Genomic DNA, 24,657 nt, shown 5'->3' with positions numbered 1-24,657 from the left:
TGCCCCCAATAATAGAATATATCTCTCTGCCGTTTTTCTTAACGATACCCAGTGGTCCCTGTGGTCCTTTCAATGAGATGGTAGCCTAACCCTCGGTATATTACATTAGGTCCGTGATGTGAAGAGATTGTCGGCAACTAACGGGCTGACTCACAGAGAGCGATGTCGACACCGAACAGCACTAATCGCCGAGAAAATGAAATACAATCACTCGATGATAAAATATCTGGGAAGGGGGCCTCTGAACGTTTGTGACTGTGTCTAGTACAGATAGGGGCTCAGTGACAAAGTATATCGAGAACAGACGCTGTGTTTATCATCTTACAAAAATGGATTCAATATCGATGCATCCCTCTTCTTGGGAAAATCGTTGAAACGGACCGAGAAAGTCCTTTTATTTAGTATGTCAGATTTGATCGTAAATGGTCCTTGTATTTGTGGAAAAAGAACAGGAGAGAAGAAGAAAAACGGTTGCCGAAAAATATCATCTTGATTTCTCTTTGCCGTTGAATATCTTGCCCTGTTGTAAATATCACCACATAGGAACTCGAAAGTTGAAGTGACTGCACCTTTCCAAATACATCAAGAGAAAAAACTGAAAATGACAACTTTTGCGGAAAACACGAAATGAAGTGCGTAAAATCCCAGCTCAATTTGACCGAATTGATCTTCAGATGTGTCTATTCAAATGCACAGTGGAACATGGTCAATGTGTGTCGAAATGGAAATGTGGTGAACGGATTGCCATATCTTGAGATATGAGTACCAGAGGTGGTTTCCCACAGTACAATGACCATTCCGTATGACAAGATAGTAAGGTAGTGCTTGAAGACGCGTGTGATGAGGTTAGTGAGGAGGCTGGAGTACAAAGGGATGGAAGAGTCCACGCGGGCCACATTTTGCTCAATATGAGATTTACGGTTTTGGTGGAATGCCAGAGTCTTGAGGTACAGTGCTCTCAGGATTCCTAGAGTATGGGATGGTTCGATGAGAGGAATGCTGTGGTGTATATTGATATGGCAAAAGGAATTTCTATGGCAGTGACAGTTTGTTGTGATGACGAGACTGTACGGAGATGCTTGTGCTATATGACGTAAGAATGAACAGAGAGTCGTACATACATGTAGGCTACGGGAAAGATTTTTTCGAATGGCTCCAAAGGCCTGGCCGATGGGCTTTGAACACCTGAGGAGGCTAACATTTTTAACGCTGGGAAACATCATGCTGCCTTCTTTGCACGAGGGTGCTGAACATAATTTGCCTCGAATCGAAAGAAAGAACACTAGATTTGGTTGCGATGATTTGCCCTCTTGGGTAATTTAGTTGTTTTCAACAACATACACAAATGTGACTCGGATTCTTACGGGTTTCTTTGGCGATATTTGGGATTTTGGACATGATAGGCGTATCATTTTCCTAAGGCAAACCAGAGATATTTTCTTTCTCCGGGAAACCTAATTCTCTTCGAAAACGATGATCACGTAACGGCCTTCACAATAAAAATACGAAAGAACTCAATGCTGAATGATAATATGATTATCCAATCAGGACCCTGCACACGTTTACCCGGTAAAAGCATGTCACCTACAATAAAAGTCGTCATTCCACGAACTGCGCATGCCCAGTGGCACCGCTAATCCGATTTCGTGGAGGAAAACAGGAGATGCGCTGATTGATGGGGCACGTGACTTCCGGTTGAGGATGATCTCTTTGCACGGCAGCAAAAGTTACGATAATTTTTACCTCTCCTCATCTCCCGCTGATTTTTTTTTCTTTTGTTGTCCACCGAACAATGTTTTTTTTAAAATAATGATAACTTGACAGTTCTCCCCTTTTATCATTTTCTTCAGTTTCATGCTGTTTTGCTGACCCATGCATGATCGGTAAGATTGCATGGTAGTTTTTTTCCCTTTAATTTCCCGGGACCAGAAAGGGAAGAAACTTGAACCCGCAATGCATTTTTTTGCGTGAATTTCATGCAGCTTAGCCCAAACTAATCATGGTATCTGTTACGGAGCCTAACCAATGAAACACAAAGATTTAGGAGGCGTAATGCGTAGCAGAAAAATCTACTGTTTTATGCGAGGCTGCGCGTATTTTGCTAACTCTCAGTGCTCTTTGCGAGATATGCATCTAACTCGACTGGAAAAGACCAATGGTTCATTTGAAATACATCAGGAGCCATTCTCGTGGAAAATTGAAGACTCAATTACACATCGGGAGTCATTGGCGTGATTCTGCGCGGAGAAGATCTTGGGATGGGTCGACTGTCCTATCTGGTGATATCGGGGTAATGTCCCGAGATCGAGTGACTTTCGTGACGTATCCAGGGTTCGCGATGCGTAGAAGTACTCTCCTTTTGATGTACTTTGCGCCAACTTGCAGATTTCCCCCAATCGCAATGCAAACTATCAAGAGCTTTGTGACACTCAACCACGTCAGATTTCTGCCAACAGCCCGAGAAAAAACGCCAAGTCTTAGTACGATACCATTGAAAAACATAGCTTACAGCCATGCCAGTGGCCGGTTGCTGCATCGGACGTTCTATCAATCTAAAAGAAGGACTGTAGCATAGCCCTGATAAGCATCCGCGGAATTGCAAAAAGCCCTCTCTCTTGGCCCGGTTTTCAAAACTGACCCAACAGCAAAGCCAATGGCCGCTTGCTGCATCGGACGTAACTCCCAAAGGCAGCTTCCTGCCGCATAGGGAGTTTTTTTCCCCGACAAACCACTGACGAAGTAGCCTACCGTAGCCTAACCTCCACCGCAAAAAAATCACTGTTAAACATCCATTCACCTCCGGCTAAATAGGAACGGTAATTCAATTTTTACCATTAGTGTCGGCTTCAACTATTGTAAGTTTCACTGGCAGGTAATGCATTGCTGTACAAAATGCATTAAAAACATACGTACAGTTATCATGAGATGCTGCAGTTTGCGTAGTTTTGTTATGGACTGGCGTTCTTTGATGTGTGATTATGTACAACAATGTTTAGTACATTTTGGTCAGGTAAGGATGGACTTGAAATATCTATATCGTCACCTTACCTGACTTTTGCTCATGTACATTTGTGTGTACAAATGCACTAAACATTTTGGCAAGGTACCATGTGAATGTGAATGGGATATGAAGTTACAGCATCAATCAGCTAGATGGTAAGCAAAAGCGACATTATAGCTAGTGACAACTCGGCACTGGGATGGAGAGAACCCTTCTCCAAAATCAAAAAAGTCACCATTACTGAAAATGTGATTACATTGAGGTTCGTTGCATTGAACACGTATTTTTCGAAACGATCCCGTTAAAAAGTTTGCTGGCACTCTCACTGTCTGTTTCAAAGGGAAACATGGCAATGGATGTGGCATATGGACACTGCCAGTGATAGCCATTGAGGAATTTTCTTTGTAACCACTGTAAGGGAGATGTCCTCTCCAATGAATATTTAGTCAGAATCTGCTTTCTGGTAAAATATTGCCATGTTTTTGTTCACTTGGCCATTTCTACCTTCAAGATCAAGAGAAGCCATTGAAATATCGTAGCGTTGTATCACCAAATTTAACGTTATATACTGAAAATTCTGAAGGTTGATCCGTTTTTTAAATGAAAAAGACGGAATTTTAACATGCTAACATCTTCTTGAAAAAAGCGACATGAACCCCAGGGTAATTAAAATTCAATTAATGGAATTCAGGTTTTGCATAAAATGCCTCAAGGCGTCCAAAGTGAAGGTCATTAAAAGTGAAATAAAAATAGGAAGGTGTGTTGTGGCTTGAAGGAATATTGCTTTTCAGCAGCTCTTAAACATAAATTTGATGAAAAATGGTCAGCACTCCTGTTTTTTTATTTGAATTTCTGAGCGTTTCAAGGTCACCGGAAAGAGTTTCTCGCGGGTTTTGTATTCATGTTACAGAGGTTGAGCATCATTTACGACTTTCACATTGACTTCAACCATAAGGGTGAATTGCAGGCAGTCATTATGACAACTTTAAATCAACTGGAGTGAAGAACGTTTGGTAGTGAGACTGAGATGAGATATTATAATACGTGTAAACATAAACGTATGCACACATGTATCGACTGTACATTTCGGTAATGATACTTTGCGTAATGTTATATTAAAGTGATCTCGTAACCTGTCTTAAAGTTCTTCAGTATTCTCTTTACTGCGGTCATTACGAGACTGCACTCAGTATCATCATATATCCTCGCCTGAAGCAAACGCAAAACAACAATTACATTGAATTATTAATCGTTTAGACCAATACATTATTAATGTATTAGTTTATTTATCCGGTACCGGTGCAGACGACTGGGTCAATCCCGCCACCAGATGAATTGCACATTGCGTGTAACTCACTGTGCATTGTTGTAGATTAGGACACTTGGGCTGTGGTTTGTTTAGAAAATGGCGACATGAAGACAGGCTGATCATGGATAGCATGACTTTTGATGAATTAACGTATATTTAGATTGAAATATGACACACGAATGGGTAACAAGTGTAGGCCTATAATATATTGATTGGTAGATTGTTCATGAGGTCAGTGGAATTGGACATGTTTGCCCCTTCGATCAGGAAAGACAATCGTGTGATTGGAACAAACATTCCAGTTCGGGGTAAATAAAAATGATACTGAAAGAAAGTGTCTAAAGTCGAAAAATAAAACTACAAATCTGAACGAAAGGCTTCGCTTTAAAGGTCAACTAAAACAGAATAATTAGTATTAGAGGCCTAAGGGGACCCCCCCCCCCGAGTTTATCATCTTTGGATATAGTGTGTGGTGTACACAAAACTCAACCGAAGAAGTAAAATCGAAAAATGGATCGTGCATGAAATAAAAAATCTTACGTGCAGTAATTAAAAATGCATTTACGTGCCGTCCCTGGGAATGAAAGATTTAATTATGACCTGGCCGAGAGGGGAAGTTCATTTGACTGTTGATTAGTGAGATGGACAGGAACACGCGATTTGAAAGATGAGCCCTATGGTCTAAAGAAGAGGAGAACTGGATTTGTCCGTTGTCGCATGAAGGTTCAGAAAATATATTTACTCTGTCGTCTTATACATTGTTTTATCGGGTGTCGAATGCTATTTTATTATCTCATGACCGTAATGCAGAAGCTTCCCATGTTAGAGCGAAAGAATTGGTTACCATGTTTAATATATGTGTTCACAATAACATTTATTTTGTTGAAATTCATATTCGGTAATTTTCATCGAGGAAATCTCAATTTCAAATTCAATTTCAATTTCAAATTTCAAATTCTGAACGAATCGATCTTATCGCATCAATGTATCAAGCATCATCTCCGACCTGAAAGTGGACCGAATCAGGTCGAGACACGGATTCACTGCAGACACAATCCCTACGGCGCACTCTCAAAGGAACCTGTCACCCCGTGTCATCAGTAATTATTCTCGTCACAGAGGTATCTCAAATCCTAATATTATAGGGAATCTAACCCGCTAAGAATGAGTAATATCTCTCCGTGTTAGGCCAAATGAGAACTGTTGGCTTCACGTCCTTCCAGTGCGCTCATCATCACCTTATTTACCTGGAGAATGCAGTGGCAATGTCAAACTTGAGGTCATAAAACACTATATTTATATGCCACCTTCATTGTAAGACTCTCATACAAGATAGACTTGGATTAAAACCAATTAACGTTTCTCAGCCTCAGACATAAATCTCAACAAAAAAGCCTTTGCAAACCGGTATGGGACATTCTCTCCTACGAATATTGATTCGTTCCTCACTCAGGACGCAGTAGGCCGGCCTCGCCCCTCCCCATCACCACTGTGTTTAGTTGTGGGCTCTCTGAAGGTTTGTACCGACCATCTCAACAACATTTGGCAAGCTGCCAACCATGTGCTGCTTTGGTATGATACTGACCGATTCCCACATCCCTATTGTTATCTGCTCGAAGTCTACCAATAACCGAAGACATGCATTCATGTGCCCTAATGCCTTCCTGCGATACCGCGCCCTCTGCCCCGGTGATGGGTGATTCTATTGATGATTCAATCAAGGATAACGCCAACTCAATTACCGTTCGAGATAAAAAAAAAGTAACAGGTTCGCTGTCTCCCTTTTTCTTCTCAATTTCTAAAGTGTATCACTGCTGCTTTGGACACGCACTGCTACATACATACATAATACAATATCGGGCCTCCATTACATTCAATTCTCTGCGCGGAGTATGCATCCCAATAACCTAGGTGCGCTTTTGGCGACAGTGTAAAACAACTTTATTTTTCCCTTTACACCCACCACGTTACGCCTTATTGCAGGAATGTCGACATGAATCATTGGCTGACGACACGAAGTCTCTTTCTACGCCCATGACACCCAAAATGATGCATCCCTCATGCATTCAATATGTGATATTTCAGAGACATTTCTGGAATTGATGCCATCGCAATTAGTCCAATGCTGCCAGTACACATCCAAATAGTGTCTGCACATAAATGTCAAATAAGAACACTCAACCAGGATGAAACAGATTCAAATATTATGAAACGTGTAATATTTATTGCAAAACGATCGGCAATCATAACTTTTGTTGTTGTTTTATCGCTTTGAAGAAGGGGATAAATCTCGGTGAAGATGGGCTGAGGTTTTGACAGGAATGCAGTGTCACTAAACCAGGATGCCCTTAATCGCCCATAAAGAGATGATGTCTCGAGATATTGTGCGATTTCCTACCAAATCACCAGATTAGTATCTTAGCTATCCGGGCTATTTCTCTAGGTCCGTATTGGCGGCTGCGAGTCGTGACGATCAGACGTGACAACAATGGCGCCGTTGACGAAATGTTGGGGATTCAAAGAGTGCTTGCAATTGTATTTTAGATAAATTACTTATTGTGTAGAGTATAATAAGAACACTTAAAACATCATTATGTTGAACGTGGTAAATAATAAATCATTGCGATCTGTTACGTATCGTCGGCTATCAATCACAAAGGATCAGAGAACAAGATGGCCACCAATCTCGCCCGCATCAAACGTCGTTTAGAAAGCAATAAAAAACGATTGAATATTTACTGTAAATGACCCAGAATTTGATGATTCTAAATTGAAATATTGTGCATTGAGATCAAATCGTCAATTTATGTTTGCAGCAACTCGACGATGCGGATAAGGTCCTGGAAAATGGGGTAATAAAACCACGCGACCATGAATGACTGACAAGATATTTGAGTTGCTAGTACTCTTAATCTACCAGGGGCCAATCCTTGGAGAGAAAAAAAATATGCTGACATTTTGAACCACGTCAGATCTTTGCCAAAAATCAAGAGAAGAGAATCAGTTACATGTACGAAGAGCAAAAGAGGCTTGTCGTAAATGCATCTCAATCGAACGTCTCGCACATTCCTGTCATCTCGCGCTGCCCGCCCACACCACCGAGCCCATGAATAAACCTGGGGAAAGATGACAATCTATCAACCGAATGCGTAATACTTTTCAAATTACTGCCCGGTTCGTTGGTTCGAGTCGTTGGGATGAATCTGCAATATTGCGCTTCGTGCTGGTGATGGGATTCTGCTACGGAACACACAGTTTACCTTATTTGACATTATCATTGCAACAAATATCCTATATGAGAGTATACACTTATTATTGAAAATATATAAGTGCGCCTTATTTATTTTTGGTATGATACATGTGTACGTTCATTTCCCTTTGAGTTAACCAATATCAGATACAAACACTTACATTTTCAGTCGGAGAGTTTACTGAGCCCTACCCCCTCTCACTAAAACGCATGCTGCCCAAGACCACAATAATATTTTGTACCGATTGTCTCTCTGCAGACGTGCCAAAGTAAGAGTACAACGAGAATATCACCAAAAACCTCAATGCAAATAAAAATGCGATCTCAATGAAGGAACGAGCATCAAGAAACGCGGAAGATTACTGAAGTGATCATAATGCGCATTGATCTCCACTTGTGATGAATTGAAGAGGAGTATCTTGGTGACGTCTGCGGGGATGAGGGATGCAGACGATGACACGAGATGATCTCTTATTGCTTAAATCGATGATCTTTGATATTGCAATGTTTTATTCTCGATGCCCCTTCAAAAGCTACAGAAAGAAGTGCATAAGTAGTGGCTGCAGATGCACATTGAAATGAGCGTCGGCATATGTGTAGAATTTCGGGGGGTGAGCTTCTCCCCTTTTGCACAAAAAAAATTGCCGCGACCAAATGGCATTTGTGCGTTTATATCTTGCCGAACTTAAAAAAGGCAAGTGGAGGCTGTTAGCTGCTCTGAGAAAATACCTTTATTTGATACTTTGTAAACAAAACGCTTCGTTTTTGTGATTGAGTAGCTAACCATGAGTCAATGCATTCTGCAGTGCATTGCAGTCCATAGTTAAGCGAGCGAATACGCTGCAATACACTGCACTGTGTAATGCATCGGCTCATTGTTAGAGGCAAACACAAAAACTCACTTCGGTAGCGTTTGTGGCTACAAATATTCCCTTTTAAATTCGGCCTCAAGAGGGTTAAAAGACAGAATTTTGATATTTTGGCCCTCAATGTTATAAACCAGTCACAAGAATTCCAGCGTGTCTTTGGCGCCCTTAACCGGATCATGAATCATTCACCTCACTGATGATGACAATATCCTAGTGGGACCCCAGAGACACTACCCGCTACATGTTACTACACGGCCCGCGGATACTGACATCAGATTTTGCAAAGAACCCCTGTTAACATTAAGGATTTAGACGATTTTGCAGTAATGAAACAAGCAGTGGGCTACTAAAGGACGAAGGCTGCAATCGGCGGAGAACGCTGAAAGTAACTCAGCTGAAAATATGTTTAAGATTGAAATTTATAAGGATTTAGAAATACTAATTACTTTTCTTATGAGTTCTTCGTCTCCAGTTGATTTTAGATGATCTATCAACTTTGAAAGTTACATTTCAGCATTTCTGACATTCAAAACTGATGCGATCCTTTTAAGATGAAGGTTTCGGGTCAGCAACCTTATATTTATGAGACAGTAACATTTTCTTATGCTAAATGCATTATATTGGGCAACCGTCGACGGCCAAAGTTTAAATCTTCTCCTCATTTAGCTTGGATACGTTCCAAGTATCCATCCAGGCACGCTCATGACAGACCGGTGCGTGATCGATTTACTATTCAGCCTGCTAATGTATTATTCAAGATTATTGCTATTGATATATTGTTTAAAAATTTGACATACCTAATTAAAACAAAGGATTCGTGCACTGCTATGAAAAAAAGGAAGTGACTCGTCATTCTAAAATGCTTCATTTAGTGTATTAAGTACAGTGGAATCCCAGTAGCACGACCCTTCATGGGATCGAGGTTGAATGGTCGCATCACCACAGGGTGGTCGCGTCAGTGAAGTTGAAAATACGGGGACAAAATGCATGATTAGGTTTTCCCACCAAACTTATTCATAACTTAAATATTCTGAAAAACTTTCAAAGCCAACATTTTTGGGGGGCTGATGATGTTTCTTCATTTTGAGCAGAACAAAAACAAGTGAAAAAAATATTTTGACTTTAAAGTTCAAAGAGGCAAAGGGGTAGGTTCAAGAAGGTAAGGGTTAACTTGGACGGTCTCCAAACCTGATGAGATCTGATTAATTAATCTTAGGCTGATTTCCTAGAAGCGTTTGACGCACTCCAGTGGTGGTCCGTGGCGGGATCGGATTCATTAAGACCTGGATGGGTGCCATACCATGGAGAGAAGAGATTATCCTCCGTGGACAGTCTAATGAAATTGCTGTGAAAAACTCAAACAAGATCATGTCTATGTTAGATATTGCTTGAATAAAGATAGTCTAAGGTCTTTGAGACCGTCACACAGACGTCGCGCTACGGATAGGCTGAAGCTATTATGATATGCCATGTGTTTAGTGGGTACATGGGTCAACCTGTGCCTCATGATTGCCCATGAACTGGCCAAAAGACGGAGTAACAAGGCCAATATAAAACACAATTGGTGCCTAACCGTAGTTATACTTAAAAAAAACGATTACCCCACCTTGGGGAGGATAATCCTTGGATGATAACACCTCGAAGTGCAGAGCGAACGCTGAAGAGGAAGATTATCCGTAAAGAAATAGACATTTTGGTTTCCTTTAGTCAATATTTACATGTATGCATGGAATATGAATGCCAAATCATACTCTGTATTATCATTTTTTTGGCAAATATCCCATCTACATTGCCAATAATGGTCTTCGTCAGAACAAATAATGTATTGTCCGCCTGGGATCAAAATATTTTCCTTTCTAAAACGGCAACCTCTCGGAAATTACCGCGAGATGACATAATAACTTTTCTTCGCTCATTAGGCCATTATGAGTGAAGTGTTATCATATAATTGGCGGCAGTAGCCATCTGTCCGAGACAAGCGGTCGGAGCCCGCGGCGGGGCGCTGGGGACGAATCAACGGAGATCGATGCTCTCCCCGGAGTTGGACAATGTTGAAAGACATCTTTAGCGAATTCAATGGAAGTAAGACATGCTAAATTCAGATTTCGAGGTTAAAGCTGAACTGCATGCACAAAACCAGAGCGTCCCATGCGGCAATAGTAAGAAATTCAAACGATCGAAGGGTCCTTCTGAATACGTCCTGAAACATGATAGACCTCCAATGCTTCGATGCGCTTGATTTCACAATCAGCAAGCCACAGGACGATACGGTCAGTATCGGAGAATTATGGAAGAGAAAAAAATTAAAATCTTCTCCAGGGATTCGAACCCGAGAACTCGGGCTCAGAATACGAACGCTCTAACCGTCTGAGCTAGGGGGGCTTTCTTGTGAACTGCTGCCAGCAAATATATCTTGGTCCTCTGGAGAATAAGTCCCATTTACGATTTGACGGGTTCTGGCTACAGAGGCCGAGTACAGAGTTTATAAGACGAACTTGATACAACGTGTCGAGCCGTCACGACCATTTCCTTGAGTTGTCTCCGGATGCATGAGTATGAGATGAACGGGACTTAATCTCCAGAGGGCCAAGTTTTACTTTTACACCGATCATTCGACGGAACCATCGTGGATAACATCATCGATATAAGTTACGGTCATCTGCAACGAGTCCACCCTCGTTGACGACTTTTCTCACCCTCAGCCCCAGGGTCCTTGGTATTGATTGCCCAACAATTGCACGGACAATGCACATAAACGCCGCGCGTGCGCTCGGCGCGTGCTAAGAGATCATCTAGCCTGGTAATAATAATCTCGTATTAATTATAAATGAATTGAATGATACTTCTGTCGTGTGCTGTATGCAGTCATTTATAGGAAAGGTTGTCATTAATCTTGCTGTAAGTGACTCTAAGATATTTGAGGGTGAAATGAGACAAACGCAGAAGAAATACGTTGTTTTGTTTCTAACGTATCTTACATTATACAATGTACGTACATTATACGTTTTCTTTTAGTAAACATTAACAAGCTCGTACCTTCCTAAAGTTTGAAATATAATGTGCGACGAAGGAAGTTGAAAGTTCTTGTGTACGTGGATGAGGAATAGGCTTGGCGTACTTCTTCAATCCAGTCCGAAATACAGGCAGATGTACAACAAATGCGCCAACAGCGTGTCAACTGAAACTCCAAGCACGCCCAAGCAGACCGTGTCCGCTTAAAAATCGAATCCCCTATTTTCACGTGAATTAAAAACTATCGAACGAAGTGAAATTCCCTTTGAGAAAATTCCAGATGTTGCAAGGTTTGAGAATCGTGCTATTCAAGATTTGGCTAGTGATGTCAGAGTGCTCAATCCTTTTTACAGTTGAGTTGGGTTCGCCATGGTTTGGATGTCATTTCAATTAAGGCTAATTGATGTCTGTTTTCCTTGTAAATTAAAGGGAAAATATGTGTGCTTTCTAAAAAAGAGGAAGATACATGATTAAAGTTGGTCGATGTGTTCACTTTTGTGTTACGGGATAGCACAATTATCGTGTTTGTCATTATTATATTGATGAAACTGATGAAACATCTAAATTACAACTATTGAGACCGCTGACACAAGACACAAAACATGATATAATTTTTCACTGAAACAAATAATATTGCTTTATAGCGTTCGCCGGACAAGTCACCGACGGAGTCGTGTTCCTTCACCGTACAGAAGGTCGTGCTATTCTTGTTCCTGAGATAAAGCCGGTGTAACCTTTTTGAGAATTTCGGTTTCGACTGCATGCTTCCCCTAATTGCTTGAGAAACGCTAAAAAACAGATCGATACGTTTCCCTTGGTTTTCCCCTGTTGGAAAGCCATGGTCTCTCTCGCTGTCTTTTTAGAAGCACTGAAATATGGAGAACAACCACGACAAGTACACCGTATTTTCAAAATTATAGCATAACTTTCCAAGATTTTCTATAAAGGCGAAAGGTTGAGGAATCACAGCAACCCGCCGCGGAAAAACTAGGCTGGCGCGACTTCCGTGTTTTTCATCACACTTGCGCAGTACTCTTCCCTGTCGCGACGAATTCTCAAGAATATCATAACGATTATGATTCTACACAATGCAATGGAATGTGGCCAATTCCCTTTGAAAGGAAACATGTGAAAAAGATCGAGGAAACACAAATTTAGGAGGTTGTTGAGACCCGTGGTGCCTTTGAAAGTTGGGGGCTCATTTGTTCACAGAAATTGCAAACTACTACCACGAACATCGCATACAACTCAATTAGGTCAATTAGGTCAAGGGTAAAGTAAAACATGGACACTGGTGTTATGAATATTGTTTATAGTTATTTACAAGAAAAACATGAGTTGTTTTCCGTCATAGAATTATGGATCGCATTGAAATGGTACCTGAATGGCGCACAATATAAAACAAAAAATCGCAATTTTCCCCCAGGATTCATTGATGCTGGACAGTGCGGGGCATGGGCTGACGATCATAATGTCCCGAGGTGAATATACGAACTTTTTATAGCGGCATTGTATCACTTTGTCGGGATTTTCTTTGAATTCAACAGATGTCAACTAATTATAATTCCGTAGTCGCTGAAAGGAAGCTGGAGTTCTTTTAAAACCGAATGTTGCTACTTCAGGAATTTAGTCGTCTTTGGAGAATTTGAGTTTGATTTCATATGTAAAGTTGTTACTCAGAAACTTTAGCACATAGGCCTACCTCTTTGACTTCAAACATGCATATGAAGCGATAAGGCAATTAACAACAATCGCATTTGGCATTTCTTATCACCTTTACAAAACTATACATTATAACTTTAACTCGGAAAAACAAGTTTATATTACATTTAAATCATCTTCAGCGAATTCACATCTGAAAAATCGGCTGCAGAAATTTATGAATGAAATTGCATAATACACATCACATCGAAAACTGCAGCAAATAAACTTGTAATGCAATTCTTACCATCTTTCTTCGGCATTAAATCTGGAGTATCGTGGTCGGGTCCGAATTCTGGGACACCCCCGGGCAGTCCCGCTAGGGATAGTCCACCTAAGTTCATATTCGTGCGCTTCTGATCCAAAGGCCTGCTAATCCCGGGGACCATTGATGAAAATCCAAAAGTGAATGAATCAGGAAACTATATCATTAAAATCACATTAATAACTTAGTAAATCTCAAATCATGAAAACTAAAAGTTGCCTGCAGAAAGTTTTATTTCGAATGAATCCGTAATGTTCGAATCCAGCGTTTTAAATCCCTTGCTGTTTTTTTCGTAATGGCCACCTTCCGGAGGGGGCTAAAATGCGACTCGGTTGGGTAAGCGCGGTAAATGGAATGCCGATATTTCTTCGATGACGTGCTGCATCTGCTTGTGTTGTCTTTCATGCTGCACGGAGATGATGCCGTGATTACCGCTCGTCACGTGGCCCGAGTGGTCCACCATCATAATACTCCGTTCTGGATAATTGATTATTTTCGATTGGAGAGTTGAGGCGGTGTGAGAGATGTCGTATTGTTCCCTGGTGTGAGAGGCGGACACTTACCTTATTGGAGATTAAGAAGGATGTGATTATACCGTGTACCCAAATGCAACCAGGCGTGAAGACGGTAATCCTTCGCTTATGGACTACTAGCATTTTTATGATAATTTTTCGGTTCTTTAAAGAAAATTGTCTTTAAATATATCTTAGCGCTCCATTGGATAACATGTAACTGCATTATTGTACTTGACCAAGGTCCTGGGCATAATTCTGTTTTCAATGTTGTGGAGACAAAATTGAAAAACCTCCATCTTATGTTTTTACGTGATTCTAAAAAGCCATGAAAAGCCCATCTGTCGCCAAATTTTCCGATTGGGTAGTTTGATATTCAAACAATCGAAAATGGGTCAGTCATGCTCGTTTCTTCAAGACGCTTTGGCACAATATTTGTTACTTAGGCTCAACGTATGGGTTACCATCGCGATATCAGTCAGTGAGTAAGAGGACGCCAATGAAAATCTGGTGGTGATTATATATGTATAATCATTGCTGCAGATCGCCCTGGAGATTTTTGCGGCCATAAGTTTGGCGAACGTTTTAAGATTTCTTTGACTGTAGAAGGGTGAAGTTGTCATCTACTAAAATTGTTTAGATGAATCAATTAAGAACTCTCGCCATGTCAAACTTTTTTACATTCACATCAGACCTTGCGAAGGCAACCTGAAAGTCAAAATAAATGATATGGTTTACTGACTTTTCACAAGAATTGCATTCCGGTTACCTCAGTAGTCTGCATTGACTTCCTCGATTCTAGAAAGCAACTGTAGCCAAAGGCATGCAAACCAATAATTTGGTGGTCATGATGTTAGATTACGTCCGAAGATGTCCCTCGTTACGGCATTGCGGATTCATGGAACCAAAATATTGACTTAGACCCTTTTTTGGTCTGGCGCAACGGGGAAGAATCTTTAATTAGTAATTAATGATGAGGAGTCATACACAACGATCATTGGAATGAGCGGTTGTTATGCCTTTTGGTCGTTAACTGGTCTCCTTTGGCAGGACACTTAACCTGGGTTGACTGGTGAAGGTTTTTTATGTGACAAGTTAAGAAGACAGGCAAGGTACCCCAATTGGGAAGTTGAAACCCCGGCGATCGGACTATTTTGCCCTTCACATAAGCCTATTCAATGGCTTGAATGGGCTAAACCTCCTTGCCTGACTGGTGACCAAAGGTTTTTAACGCTGATCGATGGCGGACAATGGGACAGCTGTTCTGTTTAACAATTGGATAACACAAACCAATCGGCCACATCTTAATCACCATTCAAGTAGTAGATTAGGGCCATCAACAATCAGGTGCCCGTGTAGCTCAGTCGGTAGAGCATCAGGCTTTTAACCTGAGGGTCTGGGGTTCGAGCCCCCACGCGGGTGCATTATTTTATAAAAATTTCAGCTCTGAAAGAAAGTGTTAAATGTTTGGCAAACTACGAGTTTCTTGTGAAATCATCAGAATTATGCATTTTTCTAATGAACCGTTAATAGTAACCAAAGTTATGATGGAGTGACTTAAATCATTTTTGGCTCTCAAAGGGTGTAAGAATGTATGCATTATAAATACCTCTGCATAATTGATTGATGGGTACAGTCAGAATCTGGGATTTTTGCCCCAGGACACTGACACTGCCACTCAAGCTGCCAAATGGCACACCCCACGTAACAACTTCGATTACTGCGTGGGATGGTCGGGAAAACAGTGGATCCTTCAATACTAGATGAGGCGATTAGATGGCTTCATCAATTGGCCGCTCCTCTTTCGCAATCCACTACTACTTCCGCCCTCAGAATTGGAAAATAATCATAGAAACTGAATCATCAAATCTGCGAAGATTATTGGGCAAAACTTCTTTCCAAAGGTCAACACAGACTGTGAACAGTCTGTGAAGGTATATAGAACTCTTTTCAGTTTCCTATTTTATTTCCTCTCATCGTTTATAGGGAACCATAGAGGTTTTGCAGCCAAATAAAAAACACCAGTTCTATATTGCGCCACAAACATTGATATAGGAACAGTTCCGATATCGTCATGGCCGTCTACCACGTTGCTTTCAGATAACCTAGACCCACCTATCAGTACTGCATTGAATATAATGCAATTGTTTAAAAGTCATTTGTACAATGCTTGGCCGCTATACATGCTTCCCGAAATTGGTGGCTTGCACTGGAACTAACTTTTAACCGTCATTAAAGGCATTCAAGTGTGTTGGTCAACCATGACTATCTCCTTTGTCCCTCCACCATAAGACCTAGTTTCCCCTTACGATTATCACTATTTCGGACACTCAGCGCCCCATTTCTGGAAAGGTTTATAGCTTACACTATAATTGAACAAGAGGTTGGACCCTGTTCCACTGGAACACGGACTCCTTTTACACCGTAGCGGAATCCTCAGCAGTGCTCCATAGGTCTCTTTACACATGCGCAATATGAATTACTCCCTGGAATAAATGTTTCATTGGACAACCACTCCTGGGGTACTTGTGACAAGATGATAGCGGTGGGATGGGAGAGGGAGTTGGTGGGAACTGGACAGCTGTTCGAACCATCCCAACCACTGCAGAGACTTTCTTGATTTTTCTGTATCGAACTTTACTGCCATCTGTAATGTTTCTTTTTAAGGAGACTTCATCGCGATATTTTGCCATATTGCAATATTTTGTAGGAGGCCGGCGTGTCGAGAATGCTTTTGCGCCTCGCCTGTAGGGCGTGCTGGTACAATGTCCCAACGAAAATGGAACTGCATTGTATCATCTGAATGTCGCTGCCATCATGCAAACTGTGCGAGCGTCATTACGTTGTTCATCATGCAGGCTATATGCCCAGGACAATTGCACAGTACATGTATCACATTTAAAGTTGCTCAAAGGACAGCTTTTCGGGGAAGTCAGCAGATTAAATTGTTTCGACAAGTTTATTAAACATGATCAACAACGGAATCCTTGTGTTCTTAAGTCTACATCGCTACGGTAACTTGAGATAATGTTTGAGAGGTTTGGAGTGAAAATGGACGAAATTTAACTTAATATGTGAGAGCGTCAGATGACAAATCTCTCAGAACTATCATCATGGTTTCACTCCTTAAAACAATCCTTTCGGCTGATCTTAACAGGAAAGCAATGGTACGGCGACTGTTTTGTTTCCGAGCCAATTAGCTTTGTGGTTTTTATTACACGCGCCAGTCCGGAGGGGATACCCAGGATGTGACAGTAGCTTGGATGATCTCGGGAATAAACCAAGGTTTAAATTATTTTCTAGAAGACAGAGAAGATGATACGCATTGTCCACTGGGAGTATAATATATTGGCGAAAAAGATAAGAAATCTACTTCATGCCACCCGGGTGTTTGGGTAGACGGCATCGAATGCTGCTAAGTAGCTTAGCGTCAACGGGGAGGGATGGTTCGTTACTTCTTCTTTTTAAACATGTGGGCTTCTGTACCACAGGTAAATAGTAAATAATATCCAACATGTGTATGTAAAATAAAAAATTTAGTATTTCGAAACCTGCCTAATGAAAAGATTTGGATTGACAATCGATGTATATTGATGGATTTACCTTTACAAAACAATCGATACTGCCTCATCCCTTTTTAGCTAGATGTAACAACATGCTCATTGAATTTTCAGAACAATGTCTTAATTCAAATCAGAATCGTTTTTCATTCTACTTCATGATAGTCATCAGATGAAACGAAGATGTGTTAATATTGCATGGAAGACGATAGGCGTCGGTCAGCTCCCACGTAGAAGCCAGGGATTGAAATGTTTCCAAATTGCCGAAGACAAACAGACGTTGGATGCAGCGCCATCAATACGACATTCAATTTGGCGGAAGTTGACATCGGCTTTTGACCAAGATGAGGAATAGACACCTTTGAGGAAGATCACAGTTCAATATGCTGGTTTTATTCGATATATCGTGGTCACTAACTCGACCTTTTGGCACTACACAAGTTAACATTTAAAAGAAGTTATCCCGGAACAGAAGGCTGCGGGAAAGTCATACCGACATTTGATTGGCTTCTGCGAAATGACGTCACCATGTGCCTCAAAGTGGCATTTTTGTTTTTATCTGTTCAAAGGTCTGAACGCTTAACATGTATGTCCGATTTGTCCATCTTATGATATCTGGGCAAGGAATTCAGAGCGTCTTTACATTCAAACCTGTCTCCCGGCATTTAGAGTCTAAGCATGAAGACATTTTTGTATCATCTACCGAATGCATGGATGAAATCACTCGGTCGGTAAGTGCTTTCAGGGAAAAAGCGCTGGATCGATCTTAAGATGAAAGCTTTACAGGGAGAACCAAGCTGATCTCTCATGTTATGTTTATCATAACCTTTGTACGTTCTGCCTATTACTGTTTACCTGATACTAGTAGAATTTTAAATTTTTAATTAAGCGATAGATATAAATTTCAGTTTTAATTACTATGTGCACGAATGGCCGAACGTTTATTGTGCTCGTCATTATAAACCACCAGATACATTTCATTCAGTATCTAGGGTGCATAGTGATGAACTTGATAAATGCTCACAATGAGTATGTTATAGTATTACATTGGATACTAATGAGAAACACCGATATGAAAAGTTCTTTCCGAGGAACAGTTAGAATAGCAGCAAAACTGTTACTAGGATTAAGTATTTTGTACGTCTTTTAGCAGAGGTTATGGCATTGGTCTCAATAGCTATTGACCTTAATTTGTCAATGAGCAAAAGGGCACGACATTCTTCACAGAGGGACATTAATTCCTACTACATTTGCAAATACATTGTATTCTGATCTTAGTTTACGTTCTCGCATACCATATGCCAGTTACTACATGTAGTGCAACTAATGCCAGTTATTAGTGTATGCAACTAATGCCAGACTGAATGCAACTAATGCCAGTTACTAGTGCATGCAACTAATGCCAGACTGAATGCAAGTTATACCAGTGCAACTGATGCGTTTGCTGAACTAGCCTATCCTAGACAGCAAAAATGATAGGTATGTATTATAAGAAAATAAATGCAATCAATGGATCGAATTTTCAATCAAATTTCTACCAAAACAACCTTCGTTCTCCACGGGAATGTGCTTTAGCCTGCTTCTTGGTCGCCCACTGCCTAGAGTTTAGCGTAATGGTAGATAATGACAGGCCAGCGTGTCAGCTAAGCAGTAAGATGGGAGCCTGTATGGAAAAGACGGCGGCTGTGCTCGGATGGAAAGCAGGAATCAAGCCAGGGTATCGGACGTTTGAAAAGAAGGGGGTAAGCTTTTAAATAAACTTGTATGATTAGGCAGGATTGTAAGCAAAATAAACTCTACTCAAGAACTGAACTCCACAGATTTATTCTCAAATTATATTGATCAAGCAAAAAGAATAACACGGGCCAACAAAGTGCTTGTACACTGGATGGGCTCACGAGGCTTAGAATTAGCACAAAATCTCGTATGTTTGATATTTCCTCCCTGTTTGAATATATCAATATCTTACCATGATACCAATTCCAATGTAGGCTTGCACCGCCCCAATAACTATTTCAACTGTGTACTGAAGACTGTTGATGAAGAAGGAGGTAAGCTACGTATACGCATCCCAACAGAACTCACCACCCTAATAGTGCGACCTCTATAGTATTAAGGACGGCATTGTCAATCGTAAAGGTGTCTGTCCTACATATTCTACTGTACCCATCTTCCAGGACAAAATCAGCACATTCAAGTACAAGCGAAAAGGAGTGGTACTTTTCAAACCGCCAGTTTCTGTCGAATTAGAAAAAGCACACGACGAGTTTTTATGTTTTTATGACCAAAATTCAAATTCGATCGTACTCGTTCACGACATTCGGCACAAGCGAATACTGAAAACTATATTCGTCTATCGGCGGATGGAAGAAGGTCACTTTCTACTTGTTAAAACCATATCTCCTAAAGTATTTTATGCTAAGCTTTTTACGAACTTGTTTGGCATGAAGTTAATGATCAAGGATTTTATTGTACGTAAGAAGAGGAAAAACTACAGATATAAACTGTTTGATTTAACCTCTGGTGGGTTTATCTACATTTTTATTCCACGCAATCATCCATGTTATACGAAACGATTTCACTTAGACCCAGCCTTCCTGAAGGATGATATGTTGATAGGGTGTTGGGTAAGTAGGAAAAAAAAGGCGTACACAATATTCAACTTAACCTGGGTGGACGGGCATGGTTATCTTTCAAATGAGCTTCGTCTGCATACTGTAAATAACTATGGTCGTTTTTATAGCACACATGATGGCAATATTCTAAAATTTCGGCAGAAGGGCACATCTTTTTCGATACGTCACTTCTACCCAAAGGCTAATCGCAAAAGAGAATACAGTTTCCCATTTAGTAAATGGAATGGTGTGATTTGGCGGACGTATTATCAACGTCAGTCGATGTTTATTCTGTGTTTCTATTTTCTAAACATGCGGCTGAGGTCGTGCAAAATTATCACAATTGCCTGCTTTCCGCAGAATCCATCGCGAAAGAAGCCCAAGTGTTGTAATGTGTTCAATGTAAATGGTATTGTCCATGCAATAACAAAAGTAACTCGGCGAGATGAGGAAGGGATTCTGATGCAGAGTAATGGTGATCTGGTGATACCTACTTCATCTGTCGAACGTGTAGGTTTTGTAAAGAGAAAGAAGTCATTCAAGTACACTGAAATATTGACACACGTCAAGTAAAAAGCTATGGTAAAATGATATATCATTTAATTTGTTATTTATTCTCCCTGTCAAGGCATATTGACATTTTAATGCTCTTCGTATTTTGCCTCTCGTATTGTCGAAAACTATTAGGCTAGAATAAAGGAAGGATACATGGGCAGCCCAAGGAGGTGCAGAAGAAACTACAAATGTCCATTGAAGGAAACCACTTGGCCGGGGCCACCTCTCTCTACCGACAAGGGTTTCGGAGCCAAACCTGTTACAACCTCTGCACAAGACTGGGAGTATAATATCTACATCTACATGTACAATGTACATGTACTTCTCTATTAAAATGAAATCGGTTGTATAAGTCTCTATCGATGTCTTATAAACAGTGTTTCTACAGTGTATTTCGTCTCAAATAAAGACAAAAAGGAAATTTGGTGGAAAGAGATATATTTATTGAAGAAAATTTATCTAGGTAGAGCCGTAGATATAAAGAAGTGTACTGGCTACCCCGGAACCTCCGACCATCTCTCCGTAGTTTCTGTCCCTGATATAGTTTGCGGCATCAGTGCGGTGCTGGCCTCCTAACTGGGATGTTATGGAATGACAGAAGGCGCCCCAACCCTAGAAACGAGATCAAAATACATACACAGAATAAGGTTAAACGTGTTGTGAAACTATAAATGTAATAGGAAAGTTTACATTCATGTACAGGAGCTGTCGTAGACACAAATGACACTAACAAATGTTCGGCACAAAACAGGTCTCTTCGTGTGCTACCAGCCAAGTCAACTTTCCCCTTTCTGAACATGACTGACTTGTGACACTCGATCAAGACTGATCATGGACATGCAACTTCATCAATATACTACACACTATACCGACGCAAAATCTTGCCTCTTACATGCATAATGCGTTGCTTTGGGGCAGATTAATAAGGTTTATTGCAAAATGATTCAGCTACATTGTATGTTAACATGCCCGATATGGACACCCGAATTGAAGGAAACATACCGTACTGACTGGTTTGAGTATAGAGGGAGCCACCTTATCCGCGCCTGGTGCCGACCAAGGGTTGTTGGCCCAGGTGCACACGTCCTTGACACTGGATGCCCATTCCTGCAACAAGAAAGCATTTCTGTAATGGTACGAATATCCGACGAAAAGCAAACTAGCTGCATGCGTCTGGCTTTCAACAAATGTTTAGATAAGTATATTAGAGCGAACAAGGTCCGTCCTGGGCATTGGTTAAGCAACACATCACAGTGACTGTGAAAGGAGAAGGAACTAAAATCGACGTGTCAATGATTGAGCTCCAATCACCAAGCTACATGTATCGCGCTCCGGGGATGCAAAACACTCATCAAATCAAACGTAAATGTAACCTCTGATTCAATTGGTTCATTTGAAATACCCTCGAACCGCTCGAAAATGTTCACTCTGAAGTTGTCTATTTTATGTTGAATAAAACAATAAGATTTCTTCCTTAAGGATTACCAACAAAATTATCTTCTTTGGGTTGGCGATGATTATATATACATGTATTAACTTACGTAATCCATAAAAAGGTTGGAGACGGACATGACTGGAATGAGCTGTATTCCCACCAGACATGCGTGCCTCATGGGGAATTCGTAAGGCCAGCACGGCCAGTTCAGGGTGTAGTAGAAAATAGCATCTTCGGCAAGTTGGCCGATAGTTCCGTAACCTGTCAGAATGGAGAGAATGAAGAATGCTAAATACAATTCGCCCAGAAGTTGTAGTGTTAACCAAGATTGCCATCTACAACAGTAATGTAGGCATGTGCACGCAGCTTTTGAAGTCGTAACTTGCAGAGGTATGTCCAGGGAACCATGAGAGATAACATAATAATGTTGCAAGATCGTGAAAAGGCATTTGGCCTTCCCATAATAAGGATTTTGGTATCTCTAGCAGTCATTACTCTACGTGTATAAAGTGTGAGACTGTTCTCCAGAGCCAAGGCATGCCTGCGTGTAGGCCAACAACATAAACAACGGAATCAGCAGCAGGCTGTTAATGAAACATTCAGACTTCGCCGCCAACTCTTCCAAGATGGTAAGACAACAAATCGGAGAATATGTATTAACCTGATTTTAACTAAAGTGGCAATTAACGTACATCTAAAACTCTGCAACGACAACTCATGGTATTTGAACTTTTGACAAAGACAAACTCTTTGTCAACTCATACCTTGGAGGATTGGAGGGAATATATGTCTATTATGGGCCCTGACATGCCAGTACTCCCTGACCGATCGAATCTCAGTGGCCAGCATCAGTTGGCCCACGTGTTTCATGGTGGTGTCGCCTAAGGATTCACCCAGTGCGGCCAAGCCGTGATAGCAATTGATCGCCTGAAGAAAAAGTGTTGAAAACTCCAATAACAAGAGGGCATATGACTTTCATTTTTTGTCTTCAGTGGGTCCAGTTCCTTACCGTCGGTTCTGTTCATTCAGTAAGCCTATTATTCGGCACCCTCTTGACATTGGATCATGACCATGATGGCCAATTTTGGGCCATGTCCTGTGCAAAATAGACTCTGCCAGACGTCCCGCTTGATTAGAGGGTCATTGCCCGCCTCTGCTCAAGCAGGATCAAATCCTGACACGGACGGCACTGACCGACAAAAGGGCACCATACGTCCGGCCCTGCAGGCAACCGTGTCGAGTCCAAACAGGTTGGGCATGGCTCCCATACAGACCGATATAGCATCCATCCACTTAAGGCAACTTGCTCATGACAAGCGGCCATGTGGCCAAACGATATCGTGAAGGACTCATTACATCATCAGAATTATGCTTTTTTTAATGAACCGTTAATAGTAACCAAAGTTATGATGGAGTGATTTAAATCATTTTTGGCTCTCAAAGGGTGTAAGAATGTATGCATTATTAAATACCTCTGCATAATTGATTGATGGGTACAGTCAGAATCTGGGATTTTTGCCCCAGGACACTGACACTGCCACTCAAGCTGCCAAATGGCACACCCCAAGTAACAACTTCGATTACTGCGTGGGATGGTCGGGAAAACAGTGGATCCTTCAATACTAGATGAGGCGATTAGATGGCTTCATCAATTGGCCGCTCCTCTTTCTCAATCCACTACTACTTCCGCTCTCAGAATTATTGGACGATAATCACAGAAACTGAATCATCAAATCTGCGAAATATTATTGGGCCAAAACTTCTTTCCAAAGGTCAACACAGACTGTCAACAGTCTGTGAAGGTATATAGAACTCTTTTCAGTTTCCTATTCTATTTCGTCTCCTCGTTTATAGGGAACTATAGAGGTTTTGCAGCCAAATAAAAAACACCAGTTCTATATTGCGCCAGAAACATTGATATAGGAACAGTTCCGATATCGTCATGACCGTCTACCACGTTGCTTTCAGATAACCTAGACCCACCTATCAGTACTGCATTGAATATAATGCAATTGTTTAAAAGTCATTTGTACAATGCTTGGCCGCTATACATGCTTCCCGAAATTGGTGGCTTGCACTGGAACTAACTTTTTCCCCCTTGTCCGTCATTAAAGGCATTCAAGTGTGTTGGTCAACCATGACTATCTCCTCTGTCCCCCCACCATAAGACCTAGTTTCCCCTTACGATTATCACTATTTCGGACACTCAGCGCCCCATTTCTGGAAAGGTGTATAGCTTACACTATAATTGAACAAGAGGTTGGACCCTGTTCCACTGGAACACGGACTCCTTTTACACCGTAGTAGCGGAATCCTCAGCAGTGCTCCTTAGGTCTCTTTACACATGCGCAATATGAATTGCTCCCTGGAATAAATGTTTCATTGGACAACCACTCCTGGGGTACTTGTGACAAGATGATAGCGGTGGGATGGGAGAGGGAGTTGGTGGGAACTGGACAGCTGTTCGAACCATCCCAACCACTGCAGAGACTTTCTTGATTTTTCTGTATCGAACTTTACTGCCATCTGTAATGTTTCTTTTTAAGGAGACTTCATCGCGATATTTTGCCATA

The 24,657-nt window shown here is 41.1% G+C and overlaps 2 protein-coding genes and 1 non-coding gene across 4 annotated transcripts in view; 1 reads left to right on the top strand and 2 right to left on the bottom strand.

Moving 5' to 3' along the window:
• Window positions 1-13,792, bottom strand: part of LOC135499989 (BDNF/NT-3 growth factors receptor-like) — a 33,952-nt gene extending 20,160 nt beyond the window's left edge. For both annotated transcript variants that reach the window (XM_064791080.1, XM_064791081.1), the window contains exon 1: window positions 13,390-13,792. In XM_064791080.1, coding sequence (XP_064647150.1) covers window positions 13,390-13,531 — 142 coding nt within the window. In that variant the 5' untranslated portion in view covers window positions 13,532-13,792. The remainder of the gene's footprint in view (window positions 1-13,389) is intronic.
• A 1,476-nt stretch (window positions 13,793-15,268) lies between these two features.
• Trnak-uuu (transfer RNA lysine (anticodon UUU)) lies at window positions 15,269-15,341 on the top strand. The gene has a single exon. It is a non-coding gene; the product is annotated as a tRNA-Lys (tRNA).
• A 5,741-nt stretch (window positions 15,342-21,082) lies between these two features.
• Window positions 21,083-23,007, bottom strand: LOC135499995 (uncharacterized). The gene is made up of 4 exons (XM_064791084.1): window positions 22,849-23,007; window positions 22,191-22,345; window positions 21,652-21,756; window positions 21,083-21,261 (listed from the first exon to the last, which is right to left on the bottom strand). Exons 1-4 carry the CDS (start codon window positions 22,952-22,954, stop codon window positions 21,109-21,111), a joined length of 519 nt encoding a protein of 172 aa, XP_064647154.1. The 5' UTR covers window positions 22,955-23,007; the 3' UTR covers window positions 21,083-21,108.
• Between the last annotated feature and the right edge of the window lie 1,650 nt (window positions 23,008-24,657).

This window comes from Lineus longissimus, chromosome 15 (genome assembly GCF_910592395.1).
Source record: "Lineus longissimus chromosome 15, tnLinLong1.2, whole genome shotgun sequence".
In the NCBI taxonomy this organism is placed as follows: domain Eukaryota; kingdom Metazoa; phylum Nemertea; class Pilidiophora; order Heteronemertea; family Lineidae; genus Lineus; species Lineus longissimus.
Note: the sequence above shows the minus strand (reverse complement) of the source record. Positions and strands in the feature narration are given on the sequence as shown.